Source organism: Gossypium arboreum, chromosome 4 (genome assembly GCF_025698485.1).
Source record: "Gossypium arboreum isolate Shixiya-1 chromosome 4, ASM2569848v2, whole genome shotgun sequence".
NCBI lineage: Eukaryota > Viridiplantae > Streptophyta > Magnoliopsida > Malvales > Malvaceae > Gossypium > Gossypium arboreum.
Genome location: NC_069073.1, coordinates 13112729 through 13132087, shown reverse-complemented (window position 1 = coordinate 13132087; position 19359 = coordinate 13112729). Strand labels below are relative to the sequence as shown.

General features: G+C 35.6%; 1 protein-coding gene across 1 annotated transcript; it reads right to left on the bottom strand.

The window, feature by feature from the left end:
* Positions 1 to 15922: 15922 nt before the first annotated feature.
* On the bottom strand, positions 15923 to 19359 carry LOC108459854 (protein SIEVE ELEMENT OCCLUSION B-like). The gene is made up of 7 exons (XM_017759248.2): positions 18747 to 19359; positions 18567 to 18671; positions 17991 to 18439; positions 17792 to 17901; positions 17557 to 17705; positions 16974 to 17468; positions 15923 to 16825 (listed from the first exon to the last, which is right to left on the bottom strand). The coding sequence occupies exons 1-7, from the start codon at positions 19218 to 19220 to the stop codon at positions 16184 to 16186; spliced, it is 2424 nt and encodes an 807-aa protein (XP_017614737.2). The 5' UTR covers positions 19221 to 19359; the 3' UTR covers positions 15923 to 16183.

The window sequence follows — 19359 nt, the reverse complement described above, 5'->3', positions numbered from 1 at the left end:
AGCCATTGAAAAATGTTTGAGTAAAAATTTTTGGTCATTTGTTCCCAAGTAGTGATTGATCCTCGTGGTAAAGAATTTAACCATTGTTTAGCCTTATTCCTTAATGAAAAGGGAAACAACCAAAGGCGAACGGCATCGTTAGAAATGCCATTGATCTTAAAGGTGTCGCAGAATTCCAGAAAATTTGCTAAATGATTGTTTGGATCCTCGTCCTGAAAATCATCAAACTGAACAAACTGTTGTATCATTTGAATAGTGTTAGGTTTTAGTTCAAAATTATTTGCAGCAACAACAGGTCAAACAATACTCGATTTAGTTCTTGTTAAAGTAGGCTTAGTATAATCATACATAGTACGAGGAGCAAGATTCTGATTTACTAGATTTGCAGCAACCACAGGGGGTAGCGGATTATTCTGATTATCAGCCATCTCCTTGGTTGTAGTATGGATATCGTCCTCTCGCTCTTCCTCTATGTATTGTAGGCTTCACCTTATTTCTCTTCAGTTTTTACGAGCTGTGCTCTCAATCTCACTGTCAAAAAGCAATGTCCTGACGGGTTCCTCCTAGTCATAAATTAGACACACCTGTCAGAAGCAAACAAAAGAAAAATTAGAAAAGAAAAATTAAACTAAAAGGAAAAAGTAAATTGTAATAAAAGTAAAAATGGCTAAAGTAATAAAATCAAATGTTCTTAATATCTTAGTCCCCGGCAACGGTGCCAAAAACTTGATGGTCACTAAACTAACTAAAAATTTGACTAAGGCAGGCGCACCTATCGAACAGTAGTATAGTTGTGGTAAGACCAAAAATATCGTATCCACAATGACTAAAAAAAGTACTAGTACTTACTATCTTTTTATTATCTAGCCTAAGAAATAAAAGGATGTTTTTAACTAAAATTAACTATTTAATTAACTAAGAACACGATAAAAATAAAAGTTGGAGAATACTGTTGGAAAACCTATGGAAAAGACAATACCCAAGGAAGAATCCACCTAGACTTCACTTATTACTTCTGAATTAGACGATTTATTCACTTGATTTAATCCGTTAAAATCCCTGATTTATGTTAATATCTCTCTCGAGACTAAAAACAATTTACTCTAGGTTGATAAATCTCTTTCTAATTAAAACCCCTATTGTCGCATTAACTTGATCTATGAATTCCCTTATTAGATTTTACTTTAATCCGGTAGATTTACGTCATTCTATGTCTAGGATTGCATTCGACTCTGCTTAATTATGCTATATCTACTCTTAAACAAGAATTTTTGCTCCACTGAGTAAGCACATCAGACTTGAGTTAATATTTTGAAATATTAAAGCAAGAACTAAGAACACATAATTAAGAATAAGAACAAGTATTTATCATATAATTCAAATAGTAATAAGATCTATCTTAAGTTTCATCTCCCTTAGGTATTTAGGGAGTTTAGTTCATAACGATGGGGGAAAACATCTCAAAATTTGGAAAACAACAAAACATAAAGAAACCCAAAGAACTTCTAAGGAAATTGAATGGAGATCTTCAATCTTGAAGTAGATCCTGCTTTCGAGTTGATTCTGATGATTGTCTTTGAGCATTCTCTGCCTTCTACTCTCTGTGTCTCTCCCTTAATCCTCTTCTAGGGTGTTTATATAGACTTTAGAATGCCCAAAATAGCCCAAATTAGCCTTTTCCGAATAGAATTAGACTTGGGCTAGACAAGGACACGGTCGTGTGCCACGCCTGTGTGAAGGTGCTTAGGTTGTGTGCAATTCTGACGTGGTTTAATGTCGACACGGTCATGACACACGGATGTGTGGCCTGCCCGTATAGAACACTGAAAACAGCCTATTTTGTCCATTTTTGGCTCGTTTCTTGCTCTTTTCACTTTCCTATGCTCTCCTGAGTATAAAACATGAAATTAAAAGATTAGGAGCATCGAATTCAATAAAACTAATGATAAATCATCCACAAGCATGGGATAAAAATATGTATATATTATGGTTTATTAGTTTATCTCATGTTATATGTTGTTTGGATTGCCTGGGAATGCCTTGATTGTGTTTTGGAACTTTTAGGTATCATATGGTTGAGATTAAGAAATGACATGTATGTTGTGTGTTAGGCATAAATGTTTATACATGCATTTGACCATTTAGGTAACTTTTGGAAGTGATATTGGTATGATTTTGAATGGCTAGTTGTATGCTTTTAAGTGGTCAAGTGAATGTATGGATAGTGCATACTATGGACTTGGAATTGGTTAGTCATGAATGCTTATTTATGTCATGATTGCATGTACATTGTTTGGCTTAGGTTGGTACCACATTGAGTGAGAAATATAACTTGGAAAATGGCCTATTTTTGTCTATACAGGCATAGACATGGGTGTGTATCTCAGCTGTGTATGACACACAGCCAAGTGGCATGGTCGTCTGTGCCCTGATACATTTGAAAAACAAGTCAGTAGCTTCACACGGCCTAGTACACAGGCATGTGGCTTGGCCATGTGGCACAAGTCAATATACCCTCAAGTTTTCACACGATCTAGTACACGGCCTGGCACACGGGTGTGTGAGGCCCTTTCGAAGGGTACATGGCCAGGTATATGGACGTCTGGTCTGGCCATGTGACCCAAGTCAATGACTTACACGCGGTCAGAGACGGGGTCAGACACGGGTTGGGACACGATCATGAGATCCCATTTCAAATGTCCACACGGCCTGTGACATGGGCTTGTCTCTTGCCATGTGAGACACACAGCCTAGCCACACGAGCGTGTGTCCCCTACACTTTGAAAAAATTTCATGTTTTTCTAAGAATCACCTAAGTACTCGGTTTAGTCCTGAACCACTTCTAATGCTTGTTTTAGGCCTTGAGGGTTAATGTTAAGGACTATATGATTAAACTTGAATAACTTTTATTTGGATATGAGAAATGAATATGAAATGTATGATTATTTAATTGATAAGTCTGGTAATGCTCTGTAACCCTATTCCAGCAACGAATACGGGGTAAGGGTATTATATTTATTGGTATCAGAGCTACGGTCTAGCTATACATGCCATTGTTAACCTGTAATAGTGTGATATCTTCTGACAGTTTTAAATCATGTTTTCATATAGCAATAGATTCCAATCGAGCAGACTTCGATGATGTAGAAAGTAATGTGCCAGCCTCCGTTCATGGAGTAGCGTCGTCTGGATCGAGACCCGTATCTGAGGGTCGTGGAGGAGAGGCCAAGGAAGCCTTTTTCCAAATGATAAATGAGTGGTTCACTGAGTTTTTCTGAACAAATCTAGTTGCTCAGCAACCTCCACCCCTAACTATTCCCCAATTGATTTCGATAGCTTCTCAAGTCCTGGAACCCGTACATTTAAGCAAATCGCCTGTGCATAAAATTTGAAAGTTTGGGCTGAAGAGTTTAAAGCTACAGCTGATGATGATTCAGAGATAACCGAGTTTTGGCTTGAGAATATGATTCGGGTTTTTGATGATTTGTCTTGCACACTTTCTAAGTGTGTTAAATGTGTTGTGTCTCTTCTAAGAGATTCAGCTTATCAGTGGTAGAATACATTGATATCTGTTTTACCGAGAGAGTGGGTCATGTGGGAATTCTTTCAGACTGAGTTAAGGAAAAAGTACATAATTCAACGATTTCTCAATAAAAAATGCAAGGAATTTCTAGAGTTGAAATAGGGTCGTATGAAAGTAACTGAGTATGAAAGAGAATTAGTGAGACTGAGTAAGTATGCCCGAGAGTGCATCTCAACTGAAGAAATTATGTGTAAACAGTTTGAAGACGGGTTGAATGAATACATTAAGCTTCGAGTAGGAATTCTTGAACTGGAAAAATTCGTTGTGTTAGTTGATAGAGCACACAAAGCCAAGGAGCTTAGCAAAGAAAAGAGAAGAGCTGATTGTGAGTCTACAGATTTGAGAAAGAGATCAATGGGTAAATCATACCATTCATCGTCAAAGAAATCAAGGGATTCTTATAACTATTCGACTACTTTAGTGGGGTATTCTAACAGAGATCATGGGAAGCAACACAAGAGTCCAAAAGCTTAAGTCACTTCAGTATTGAGCGTTGGTAGTGTCAAAGACAACATACCTGAGTGTCAACAATGTGGAAGACGACATTTTGGAGATTGTTGGATGAATAATAAAGCCTGTTTCAGATGTTGCTCACAAGAGCATTTTATTCGTGATTGTCTCGAGTTGCTTGAGAAAGACAAAATTCCGACTACAAGGCTAAGTAATACAGTTGCCAGAGGGAAACCACCTCGAAATACTGGAAATGTGAATAGTAGCAAAGGTGCAACAAAGGATTCAACTGTGAGATCTAAGGCTCGAGCACTAGCCAGAGCTTACACTATTCGTGCTCGCGAGGATGCATCGGCACCAGATGTTATCATCGATACTTTTTCTCTTTATGACACTAATGTAAGTGCTTTGATTGATCCTGGATTGACCTATTCATATGTCTGTACGAATTTAGTGTCTAGTAATAATTTGTCTGTTGAGTCAACTGAATTTGTGGTTAAAGTATCGAACACCTTAGGCCAGTATGTTCTAGTTGATAAAGTTTGTAAGAATTGTCTTTTGATGACTCGAGGTTATTGTTTTTCGGCCGATTTAATGCTTTTACTGTTTGATGAATTTGATGTAGTCTTGGGTATGGATTGGTTAACTCTACATAATGCTGTTGTAAACTGTAGACAAAAGACTATTGAGTTGAAATGTCAGAATAGTGAAATTCTTTGTATTGAATCTGATGAGTCGAATAGGTTGCCTATTGTGATATTGGCTATGTTTGCGTAGAAATATGTAAGAAAGGGTTGTAATGCTTACCTTGCTTACGTACTTGATGAAAAGGTGTCTGAATTGAAGATTGAATCAGTACCAGTGGTTTGTGGATATCCAGATGTTTTTCCAGAGGAGTTACTCGGGTTACCACCGATGAAACGACTCGATAGTCGGGTAATCAGAAAGTGCATTTTCGGGTTACCGTTTTGGTAAAATGAATTTATAAATACTTATTAAAAATATTTACGAAGTTTATTGTGTGATTAATTAGGATTTGGCTAGGTGAATTTGTTTGAATTAAGGTCAATTAGGTATAAGGATTAAATTGAATGAAGTGTAAAAGCTTAATTATAGGATAGAGAAAAGTAAAGGGACTAAATAAATAAATAAACCATATGTAACACTTATATAGTAAAAAGTAAATACAAGTGTATGGTAAGTGTAAAATACATGTGGAAAAATATTATACATATGTATAAAATACTAATATATATATATATACTTAATATTTAAGAATATAATATAATATTATATTATTATAATAATTAAAGTAAATAAAAGAAACAAAAGATAGGAAAAGAAACAAAATTGGGAATGAAACAGGGGAAAGAAGAAGAAGAAAGAAAGAAAGAAAGAAAAAAAAAAGGGAAAAACTAGGGTTTTAAGGTTCAAGCTTAAATTTGGTAAGTCAAATTAGTCATTTTTCTTGAAATTTTTATGTTTTTAGAATCCTAGAGTAAAATACTACTTGATTTATATTGAAAATTTGAAAGTTAGTGAATTTTTAGATGATGTTTATGTTGAATAAATTGAAGAATTAGGGGTTAAATTGATAGGATTTCAAGTTAGAAGTGAAAAAGGGATTGAATTGTAAAATAAATAATAAATTTTAAGTAATAGGGACTAAATTGAGAGAATTTTGAAATTAGAGATTTATGGTGAAATTAGAGTGTTAAATTTAGTTTCAAGGAGTAGTTGAATGAAAATAAAGAATAATATTTTGAAGAAAATAAGGTTAGATTTGATTAAGGATTAAATTGGAATTTATGTAAAAGTTGAATATAAATTGAAATATTCAATGTGAAATTGTGTGTATTGATGATTTTTAATTGTTTCAACTCCGTAGCTAATGTTGTGCCAGAGATCTCGGCTAAGAAAGGAAAAGAGAAATTTGACGAGGAGTGACTCAGGAAGTTATGGTTTGTATTTCTATAATCCGAATCTAGCAATTATTATTTATTATATTTTAATTTAATGATTGTGGTAAGTGAATAAGGTAAGTAAATAGCATAATGAGATTGAATTGAATGAATGTGGATTTGTGATTAATATGTGATTATTTGAATTGAAATGTATGTTGCTTAGAAATTGAAAATGTGATTGAAAAACCCTATTAACTATATCGAGCTAAGTCAGATATAGTTGGCATGCCATAGGATTAGAAGTGTTTAGGGATACTTCGACTACGAGTCGATGAGACACTGGGTGTCATATTATTACTTCAGATAAATTCGATAAGGTACTAGTACCAACTTACTTCGGCATGGCCGATGAGACACTGGGTGTCAATCTAATACTTCGAATTATCTGATAAGGCACTGGATGCCATAGTGATGTGTTCTAGTTGAATCCATGTATCCGCCAAAGTCTGAGCTGTGTTAATAGGGGTAAATGAATGAATTGATAATAAGTTTGATATTGATTGACATTGTATGTGAAATGGAATGGATAATGAATTGAATTGTACAAGTGAGAAACATGAATCATGGAATTCATGAAAAGGAAATAGATATTGAAAAATGAATATGAAATCATAGTTGAGAAAAGCTATTGAGATAGTTATTGATGAAAATTGAATGCGTGATAATGATTTATATATGAATTTATTTGATTAATATATGTAAAATAATTATATTATTATATTAATTAGGTTTTAGATTGATGAATTTGGCATGTATTAAAGGTATTTGAATGTGTTTTGAATAGGTTGAATGATTGGTTTTTGTTTTGCTTGTGGTTCAAAGTTTGCAGGTTTGGTATATTTGATGTTAAAGGCTCATTTTGAGTTCACACGGCTTGGCACACGGGCGTGTGACCAGACCGTGTGATACACATGACTTATACATGGGCATGCTAGTAGGCTGTGTGTCCTCTATAATTTAAAGATTCAAAACAGAATGCCTAGGAATTTCCACATGGGCAGAGACACGGGTGTGTGTCTCATCCGTGTGAGGCACACGACCTAGCACATGGGCATGTGTTCTGGCTGTGTGAAAACTACATTTAATTTTTGTTTAAGTCAGAGAGTTACATGGGGTTAAACACAGCCTGAAGCATGGGCGTGTTTAGGGTCACACGAGCATGTCCCTGAACCACACGGGCGTGTGAGCTCTGTACTTAGGAAAAATTTTGAAATTTCACGAAAATTTTTTTAAACTTCTGATTAAGTCCTAATTTATTTCTGACACGTGATTTGAGCCTCGAAGGCTCAATAAAGGGACACTATGACTAAATTATGATGCGTATATTGTAATATTATATAATAGTTCGTATTTTTTCTGAAATGTCTGGTAATACTCCGTAACCCTGTTTCGGTGATGGAAAAGGGTTATGGGGTGTTACATTTAGTGGTATCAAAGCTATTCAGGTTTAGTCGATTCTCAGATTAAATCAAGATCGGAACTAAGTCTAGAGGTGCATGCCATAATTGAGCCGATTAAGTCGAGATTGGATGCAAATATATTTGTTTGTTTCTGTTTTATAGTTAAAGATGTCGAAAGAATATATTGCTGATACTGATCAAGAAATGTATACTGGAGATGATAAATCACATGAAAGGTATTGAGGGCTTGTTTTAGGCCTTGAGGGCTCTTGTTAAAAACTATATGATTGAATTTGAATGACTTTTGTTTGGATATGAGAAATGAATATGAAATGTATGATTGTTTAATTGATAAGTCTGGTAATGCTCCGTAACCCTATTTCGGTTATGGATACGGGGTAGGGGTGTTATATTTATTAGTATTAGAGCTACAGTTTAGTCAATTCTTGGACTAATGTAGCGTGTGTGAAATCGTTCGACTGCTTTAGTGGGGTATTCCAATAGAAATCATGGGAAGCAACACACGAATCCAAAAGCTCAAGCCACTTCAATATCGAACGTTGGTAGTGACAAAGCTAACAAACCTAAGTGTCAACAATGCGGAAGACAACGTTTTGGAGATTGTTGGATGAATAATAAAGCCTGTTTCAGATGTGGCTCGCAAGAGCATTTTATTGTGATTGTCCTGAGTTTCCTGAGAAAGACAAAATTCTGACTACAAGGTTGAGTAATACATTTATTAGAGGGAGACCACCTTGAAATACTGGAAATGTGAATAGTAGCAAAGGTGCAACAAAGGATTCAACTGTGAGATCTAAGGCTCGAGCACCAGCCAGAGCTTATGCTATTCGTGCTCGCAAGGATGCATCGGCAGAAGATGTTATCACCAGTACTTTTTCTCTTTATGACACTGATGTAACTGTTTTAATTGATCCTGGATCAACCTATTCATATGTCTGTACGAATTTAGTGTCTAGTAAGAGCTTGCTTGTTGAGTCTATTGAATTTGTGGTTAAAGTATCGAACCCCTTAGGCCAGTATGTTCTAGTTAATAAAGTTTTCAAGGATTGTCCTTTGATGACTTGAGGTTATTATTTTCCAGCCAATTTGATGCTTTTACTGTTTAATGAATTCGGTGTGATCTTGGGTATGGATTGGTTGACTCTACATAATGCTGTTGTAAACTATAGACAAAAGACTATTGAGTTAAAATGTTAGAATGGTGAAATTATTTGTATTGAATCCAATGAGTCGAATGGGTTGCCTATTGTGATATTGGCTATGTTAGCACAGAAATATGTAAGAAAGGGTTGTAATGCTTATCTTGCTTACGTACTTGATGAAAAGGTGCCTGAATTGAAGATTGAATCAGTACCAGTGGATTGTGGATATCCAGATGTCTTTACAGAGGATTTACCTAGGTTACCACCAATCAGAGAGGTTGAATTTGCTATTGAGTTAGTACTGGGAACATCACCGATATCAATAGCTTCGTACAAAATGGCTCCGACAGATTTAAAAGAGTTGAAAGCTCAGTTGCAAGAGTTAACGGATAGAGGTTTTGTACGACCTAGTTTCTCGCCCTGGGGTGCACCGGTTTTGTTTGTAATGAAGAAAGATAGATCAATGAGACTGTGTATCGACTATCATCAACTTAACAAGGTTACAATTAAGAATAAGTATCCTTTGTCGAGAATTGATGATTTGTGTGATCAATTGGAAGGAGCAACACTATTTTCAAAGATTGATTTGCGATCTGGCTATTATCAGTTGTGGGTTAAAGATTCGGATGTGCCAAAAATTGAATTCAAGACCAGATACGTGCATTATGAATTTCTTGTTATGCCATTTCGGTTAACTAATGCTCCGGCAGTATTCATGGATTTGATGAATTAAATCTTTAGACTACAATTGGACAGATTTGTTGTTATGTTCATTGATGATATATTGATATATTCTTGAGACGAATCTGAGCATGCCGAGCATTTGAAAATTGTATTGTTGACTCTGTGAGATAAAAAACTATTTGCTAAATTTAGCAAGTACGAGTTTTGGCTCTGAGAAGTTGGATTTCTAGGACTTATTGCTTCAGCGGAAGGCATCAGAGTTGATCTAAGTAAAATCTCAACAACTATTGACTAGAAACCACTAAGAAACGTATCCTAAGTTAGAAGTTTTCTGGGATTAGCTAGATATTATTGGCATTTTGTAAAAGGATTCTTGATGATTGCTACACTGATGACTCAATTGTTACAGAAGATGTGAACAGAGTTTTAATAAGTTGAAAGCACTGTTAACCGAAGCACCAGTTTTAGTTCAGCCTGAGTCAGGTAAAGAGTTTGTGATTTTCAGTGATGCATTATTGAATGGTTTGGGATGTGTTTTAATGCAAAAAGGTAAAGTGATAGCGTATGCTTCTAGACAATTAAAGATGCACGAGAAGAATTATCCGACACATAACTTGGAGTTGGCTGCGATTGTGTTTGCATTGAAGATTTGGAGACACCATTTATTTGGTAAAATATGCCATATTTTTCCTAATCACGAGAGTTTGAAGTATTTGATGTCTTAGAAAGATTTGAATTGGAAACAACAAATATGGCTCGAATTGTTGAAAGATTATGAGTTAATAGTTGATTATCACCTGGGAAAAGAAAATGTTGTCGCGGATGCTTTGAGTAAAAAATCCTTGTTTGCTCTGAGAGCGATGAATACACGGTTGACTTTGTCTGATGATGGTTCAATTTTAGCTGAATTAAAAGCTAGACCAATGTTTTTACAACAAATTTGTAGAGCTCAGAAATGTGATAATGAATTGCAAGCTAGAAGAATACAATGCGAGTCAACTACTGATTCAGATTTTTAGATCAAATCTGATGATGTTCCAATGTAGAGTGTGTGTACCAAAGAATACTGAGCTTGTACAGAAAATTTTACTCGAAGCACATAGTGGTAGCTTGTCTATTCATCCAGGGAGTACTAAGATGTTTAGTGATTTGAAACAGATGTACTAGTGGTCGGGTATGAAACATGACATTTCTAATTTTGTGTCGAGATGCGTGATTTGTCAACTGGTTAAAGTCAATCATCAAGTGCTTTCAGGACTGTTACAGCCAGTGATCATACCGGAGTGGAAATGGGATAGAGTTACGATGGATTTCGTATCGGGATTACTTGTCTCTGAAAAAGAAAAATGCTATCTTTGTCGTTGTTGATCGTCTGACGAAGTCCATACATTTTATTCTAGTGCGTAATGATTTTTCTCTTGATAGACTAGCTGAGTTGTATATTTCTTAAATCATCAGATTGCACGTAGTGCCAATCTCTATTATTTTTGATAGGGATCTGCGATTTATATCACGGTTTTGGAAGAAATTGCAAGAGGCTTTGGGGGTTGTATTTTAGCACTGCATTTCATCCCCAAACTGATGGTCAGTCTAAGAGAGTAATTCAGACTCTCGAGGATATGCTTCATTACTGTGTCTTAGAGTTCGAAGGTAATTTGGAAAAATATTTACCGTCGGTTGAATTCGCGTATAACAATAGTTTTCAATCAAGTATAAAGATGGCATCGTATGAAGCTTTATATGGTCATAAATGTAGAACTTTGTTATACTAGACCGAGCTTAGTGAGAAAAAGATTCATGGGGTTGACTTGATCAGAGAGACTGAAGAAAAAGTGAAAGTAATTTGTGATAGTTTGAAAGCAGTTTCAGATCGATAGAAATCGTATGTGGATTTGAAACATAAAGATATTGAATTTCAAATTGGCGATAGAGTGTTTTTGAAAGTATCCCTGTGAAAGAAGATTTTTTGATTTGGTCGCAAAGGGAAATTGAGTCTGCGATTTATTAGGCCGTATGAGATTATCGAAAGAATAAGGCCAGTAGCCTATCGAATTGAATTACCATCAGAATTGGATGTGTTTCATTTTTCCATGTTACGACGGTATAGATCAGATCCTTCGCATATAATTTCTCCAATAGAGGTTAAAATTCAACCCAATATATTGTATAGTGAAGAACCAATCAGAATTATAGCACGAGAGATTAAAGAGTTAAGAAACAAAAGAATAGATCTAGTGAAGGTACTTTGGCAACATCATGGTATCGAAGAAGCTACGTGGGAATCTGAGGAAGCTATGAGAAAGTAATACCCTAACCTATTTTCTGGTAAGATTTTTAGGGACAAAAATTCCTAAAGGGGGAGAGTTGTAACAACTCGTTTTCAGTGAAATCGAAACAGTGGTTTCGGGACCACAAATCTGATGTGAAAATATTTATTTTATTATTTTTTTAATGTCTTTAGCATGATATTAGAGTCAAAATTTTACCGTTTGTATGCTTAATTTGATAAAAAGGACTAAATCGAGTAAAGTGCAAAAGTTGTGTTCTAATAGCTAAAGATATTAAATAGCTATAGAACCTTAAAGTATAGGCCCTTATATGGTAATTAGACCATAATTATTGATAGTGGAATATGATGGCTTGGTATTGTTGAAATTTGTGATAATTTAAAAGGTTATAAAGGTAAATTAGTAAATAAAAGTAAAATAAAATAAAACAAAAGGTTGTATCATCTTCAACCTTGAGCATTACCACCGAAGATTGAAGAAAAAGAAAGAACATTAGGGCTTTGAAGCATTCAGTCATATCTCTCTATTGCATGTAAGCATTTTTCATCCCTTTTTAATGATTTCTATGTTTTTGAAGTCGTTGTAGCTTAGTCTAGCTAGCCCAGGGACTAATTTGCAATATTTTTAAAAGTATAGAGTTTTGCCATGAATGTGTGTTAGGTGTTTTTGATGTTTGATGGATGAAAATGAAAGTTTAGTGATAGTTAAACTAGTTTAGTAAAGTGATTTTAGTTGAAAATGTCAAATAGGGATTTATTTGTAAAATGTGAAGATTTTATGGTGAAATGTGTGAAATAATGAAATGTGTGGGCTACTATGAACATATATAGAATTCGGTTAGTATGGGTGTGGATTAAATTGCGTGAATTTTCATTTTTATGAGATAGGGACTAAATTGTAAAGAAGTTAAAAGTATAGGGGCAAAATGGTTATTTTTCCATAACATGAAATTTGGATTAAATTGAATAAAATATGAATTAAAATAGTTATATTTGATTATATAGATCAAGAAAAGCAATGTATGAAATTAGATAGGGGAAAAGATAAAGTTTTGGACTGAACGATCGTTTTCCTTCATACGAGTTCAAGGTAAGTTCGTATGTTAATAAGCATTAAATTATATATATGTTTAAATGCTTAATTGATATAATTGTGATGATATGACTATATGAAAATATTCGACGATGATTTGGTGACTTATGAAATCCCTATTGAACCTTAGGAATAGATAGGATACAAATGACATGTCATTAGGGGTTACCGTGTTATGGGTGTCGGTTCCGCACGTTCTATCGGTAGCTGAGTTTTTCGGCATGTGTTGTGGTTATTTGTCAGCTTGTGTGAGCAGCACCATGTAGCTACGTCTTGACCGTAAGCTTGTGTGAGCAGACCCAGTGATAGCTCGAGAGTGAGCATCTATACGAGATATGAGATAGAAATGGTTTCAACCATGTATAGACATTTGGTTTGCGAGATACTCGAGTATCCGATATTATTCCAAATGGTTTAACGGGCACAGTGATGTTACGAGAGCATGTGAATTCAATATAAACCAGTACAAGTATGCATGTGAATCATGTGGGAATTGAATCTATGAGATTTGTGATTTCATGTCTAACTTTGTTGATGAATATGTATTAGGTTTGTGGACTAAATTGAGTTGCATTATATTATGTTTAATTACTTAAATTGCAATTAAATGGTAAGCTAAATTTTATGCTATACGAACTTACTAAACTTAATTACTTACTCTGTTTAATTTTTCGTGTTTAATAGTTATTCGGAAGCTCGCTTGGTTAGGAAGTTGTCGAAAATTTGCATTGCACTATCAAACTCTCATTTTGGTACTTTTGGACTTTATGTATTTGGTTATATGGTATGTATAGGTCTTTTGGCTAATGAAAGTCTATATGTTTTGGTTATGTAATTAGTCATTTAATATGCCTTGATATGGTATATGTTGGTATGTATATGTGCGTGGTTTGTCTCATGTTATATGTTGTTTGGATTGCCATGGGAATGCCTTGATTGTGATTTAGAACTTTTGAGTATCATATGGTTGAGATTAAGAAATGACATATATGTTATGTGTTAGGCATAAATGTGTACATATGCATTTGACCATTTAGGTAACTATTGGAAGTGATATTGGTATGACTTTGAATGGCTAGTTGTATGCTTTTAAGTAGTCAAGTGAATGTGTGGATATTGCATGCTATAGACTTGGAATTGGTTAGTCTTGAATGCTTATTTATGTCATGGTTGTATGTACATTGTTTGACTTAGGTTGGTACCACATTGGATGAGAAATATGGCTTAGAAATGGCCTATTTTTGTCCACACAGGTAGAGACACGGGCGTGTGTCTCAGCCATGTGTGACACACAACTAGGTGACACGGTCGTGTACCCCTTGATACTTATTTAGAAACCAAGTCAGTAGCTTCACACGTCCTAGCACACGGGCGTGTGGCACAAGTTAGTATACCTTCAAGTTTTCACACGGCCTAGTACACGTTCTGGCACACTGGTGTGTGAGGCCATTTCAAAGGGTACACGGCTTGGTACACGGGTGTGTAGTCTGGCTTGTGACCCAAGTCAGTGAGTTACACGAGGTCGAACACGATCTGAGACACTGTCATGTGATCCCATTTTGAATGTCCACACGGCTTGTGACACAAGCGTGTCTCTTGGCCGTGTAAGAAACACGGCCTAGCCACACGGGCATGTGTCCCCTGCACTTTGAAAATTTTTCATATTTTTTTAAGAATCTCTTAAGTACTCAGTTTAGTCCCAAACCACTTCTAATACTTGTTTTAGGCCTTGAGGACTCGTGTTAGGGACTATATGATTGAATTTGAATGACTTTTGTTTGGATATGAGAAATGAATATGAAATTTATGATAGTTTAATTGATAAGTCCGGTAATGCTCTGTAACCCTATTCCGGCGATAGATACAGGATAGGGGTGTTACAAACACATATTAACATTTTTCCCCTAGGCTTATATTAACCCAAATTCTTCCACAATTTACAAAATATACGTGGAAATTTACACTTTTAACAAATAAATCCTTAAATCGCAAATTCATTAAAAAATCATTTAACAAAACATGTCTATTTAACAATCAAACAAAATAAGCTATCAATTAAATTTAAAATACATTCAAATTCATTCATGGCAAGCCCCTAGACTTTTAAAAACTTTACAAATTAATCCCTAAGCTAACTATACCAAGCAAATCGAGCTCAAAAACATAAAAATCATTAAAAGTGGAATTTAATAACATACCATGCAAGGTAAGAAAGAATGGCTGAATGTTTCTCCCTTCAATAATGGTGAAATCGGCCAAAACAAGGAAAATGATGAAGATGATACAAGTTGTTTTGTTTATGTTATTATTTATTTACATATTTACCTTTTTGCCCTTTAAAACTAATCAAATTTCAAGATTTTAATCATCAAAACCGTCCACCATATACCTAACAATGATAATTCTACATAGCGTTAAAATATAGAATGAACCAATATATCATTTGAAATAACTAATGATGAAGATGTGTTTGGTTAATCAAATGAAATAATATATTGGTTCATGCATAATTTACCATGCAATTTTGATTAACTTTAACATGTTTTCACTAAGTGAAGGTTCAATTGTAAGACACATTTATTTATGTAATTGATTTTAAAAGATTATTAAAATCTAGAATACTTTGAAAATAGGGGAGATTGTTAGAATATTTTCAATATATATAATGTTTCAATAGTTGCAAATGAAAAATTATAAGTAATCAAGAGTTGTTACTATTCATAGTGATAAGATATGTCACTTAAATATTGAAAGTTATGTAACTTGGTTAATTAATGAAGAATTATACCTATTCATGTATATATCTATTGAACAGTTTAGGTTATTAGTAATAGATGTGACTATCCACATAATCATATTGGATAGTTATGCCTTTCTCAAGAGACATAAAACTATTATCAATAGGAGTGAACTTTCATTTGCAAGATAAACAAAAAAAAAAACATAGAAATATAGTTTCTTTCTATTATCTCACCATTTTTTATTTAAAGATTATTCTATAAAGAATTATTGCAAAAGTTCTTCATAGAAATTGGCACTCTTGTTATGCTCCACTTAATGCTTAGTGGACTGTTTTCGTCAGTGCAAAACATCGACAGTTGTGGGGCTTCATTATATGCTCGAGGTTCATTTGCTAGTGTTTAAACACTAATATATATGAAGGGAAAATAAAACCTTAAAAGATAGTTATATTGTTACATGCCTTGAAGACTTCGATTAATTTTTCATAAGTTCATTTTTATCCCAACTCACTAACACATTCTTTTAAAGAAATACCAAAAGAACAACAAAGCAAAAGTTCTTAGTCAAATGAAGTTTTCTGTTTGTAACATAATATCCTTGACAATAATGTTGAAACCAAACATCATTATTTTACGTTTAACTATTAAACTACTCCAACTTAGGCCTCAAAGTGCCCACCGGTAATACATGTCAACCACAAAACCTTAGCAGCCAAAGTGAAAATTTAGAAGAAATTTTTTTAATTTGAGTCCCATAGGAACATCTTTATTTAGTGAGAATAGTAGATGGAAAAACAGTGATGAAACCTGATCCCAGCTTAAAATAGCGAGCCTGGAATGCCTTGGTCATCATGGCAACAGATGAATGATGTGTATTTCTCCATGACGCGATGGCACTCTGGGCACCTCATGTTCTCAGGGGTCCTTATGATGGTCGGGAACTGGAACCGACAACAAGGGTGAGCAACATCATGAAGCTTGTCATGGTACTCTTTGAATGCCATATCGAATCCTAGTTCAGCTATGTTCACTTTCCATTCATCATAACCACCCAAAGTAGGCAAAACTGTGGTGGAATGGCCATTCACCACTATATTAGACCCTCTACTAAGCACTGCCCATCCACCTTCTCTGCCATAGCTAAGCAGCTTCTTTATTTGTTGCATCACTGGGTCTTGGTCATCTGCCCTGCCTAACTGAATCTTCGAAAACAGCATACTCTCTAACCTGGTCCAAAAGAACCACACCATGGTCGGGTCTTGCCAAGCATAGCTAAGCTTCTCCGCATTGATAATTCCTACAACTTTCTTCACATGCTCCCTTTTCCTGCTTTTCCCCACATAGACCATCTCAAGAGGAATGCGAGAGGCAGATGCTACACTACGTGCTGAATTTGCAAATCTTCTTACCCACTCAACATCATCCCCTCCATACAAGAAAATGTATTTTTCTTCTTTAATCTGATCAAATTAGACAGAACAGTTGAAGTTCAAATTTTAATATTGGATGCATATATCTGTAGTAAAAGTAAACATTTATGTACCATTATTTCTAAAATCTTGATGAAAACAGAAAAAAGTTAGGAAAATTTGAAGATATCATATATACCCAATTGAGGACCGTTGGGTCAATTCCATCAACCAGAAGATCAAGCCTCCATGTCTCTTCCCTCCAAAGAGCTTCTTCTCTTAAACTAGTAAAGGGGAAAGCAGTGCTTCCCCAGATCCACATCATGTGAATTGCATTAGGGGAAACCACCTTCCCTTGAGGATCAAGCACCACAAGGATTGGCTTTGTCCTGAAATGCCAAACCTCCTTGATGAACCTGGTGACCGGCTTCTTTATGAACAAAGGGTCTTGCACTGAGTACCATGGCATGGTACTTTGTAGGTTCTCGAACTTGGTTTGCATTTCTTCAGGCATTGGGATGATGGAATGATCCACAATTGGGATCCAAACCACTTCATACTGACTCTCGAGCCTCGTTGCATGGATCCTTGATTCATTATATATCTGCTCAAGAATTGCTAGCTCATCGTTGGCAAATTCGAGGCTTGAAATGAGCAAGAGCACATTTTTCCTTCTTAGCACGTCCAGGCTAACCTGTTCAATGTCACACAGCAAAATATAAAACATATGCTACAATAAAGATTAACAAAGAAACTATTATAAAGTAGTAAGAAAGCGATACTCGTCTCTTTGTAGCACCATCAAGAAGCGGTAGTTTATCATCCTTGTCGTAAATTAAGGCCTTGAGAACTTTCATGTTGTCGATGTGCAAGGCGTTCGGGTCAAAGAGTGTCAGAAGCAATTGATAAAATGCAACATCTGTCTTTTCCTCTGCAATTAACAATGATCAAATCATCAGTTAATATTTTCAATTAGTTTCATGGACGTTAGATAATATTTAATGGTTATTTATGAACCTATATATTGGTAGCAAAGGTTCAGCTGCTGCTGTAGGAGTTCATATATGTTTCTGAGTTTGTGAGCCAAGGTGGACAGCTCCCACGACTCTGTGGTTGATATTCCGAACCTGAAATCAAAGTAAACAATTAATCCAACAAGTATTAACCTACCAAACTCACAACGTTGTTTATACGTAAAATACGAAGCAAAACATACTCATGACCCATGCTAGAAAGGTTGGAAATTTGAGTTGCACAGGCCACCATGCTCCTGATGGTCCAATAGACAGCAGTTGGGAAGAGGTTCATGGCAGTCGCCAATACCGGTACATCCTGAGAAATGTATGTTGATGGCAGCTGTGTGAATTGAACAACACATTTAGTAACATCTATCATTGCCCGAATCAAATTGTTAAGTGCATCAAATCGGGGTTTCAGAGAAGCTGTGTGCTCCAGGAGAGACGGCAATTGCCTCAGGATTGCCATTGACTTGGCAAGTTGGTTCGTTGAGTAAATCTGAGCAAGAAGCCAGAATTCTCCATAGTTCAAGGCAAAGGCTGATAGGGATAATACTAGCTTAGCATCCCATGTATAGCTTGATAGCAAGTTGAATATTGCAGTTGTTGTTGCATGTGCATCCGAAACCCCCAAAGCCTTGTATGATAGCTGGTAGTTAAATATAAATGTTAGTATATACGAATAACAAATATGCAATAATTTTACTAGTTAAACAAAAAAAAAAAAAAAAACAAAAAAGAGAGAGAGACAGTTTTCTGATAATAATTTTCAGAACCTCGGAGGCAATTCGGTCAATGGTATACGTAAGAGCTTCAAGCATAGCTATATGATTTGCTTGTAGGGCTTTCTCTTCCATTTCGATTTGAGCTTGAGTAGTACCCTGCAGCAAACATTAGAAAGTATGAGCATTTTCAATCATTGATTTAAACAATATAACATGCAGCATATGTTATACCTTAACAAGGAAATCAACATGCTGGGTGGCGCGATTGAGGATGTCCTCAACCAGATCGAGTAGAGGTCTAACATCAAATTCTCGACCATCAGGAGCATGAGTTGCCAAAATTTGTTTCATCATTACATTGTCATCTGACATGCTTAACATGCTCCCACGGTCACTCCGGATGAGTGCATGAGAATCACTATGACTCTTCATGAGTGCTTCACCTGTACTAGGTTTGCTGATACTAGCACCGGGAACGCCCATGTGTTGCTGATCAACACGAGTGTTATTAAGGAGTGGATGATAAGTAGCAGCTCGGTTGCCGAGGAGTGCCTGAGCAGCAGCAGAAGCATCCGGATTATTAGCGAGTGCTTGAGCAGCAACAGGGTTATGGAGAAGTGCCTGAGCTGCAGCAGTGGGATTGTTGGTAGGTCCGGTCAATGGTGCCTGGAGAGCCCCAGAGGTGGCCGCCTTCTGTTGTTCCATTGGATATATTAGAGAGGCAAAATTGTAAACTTGAGTATGGTTGCAGAAGAGAAGAGATGGCTTGTGCCTTAGTTGGCATCAAACAAGTCTATTTATAGTCATTGCAAAGGAATAAACCCTAATTGAATCAACTTCCTTG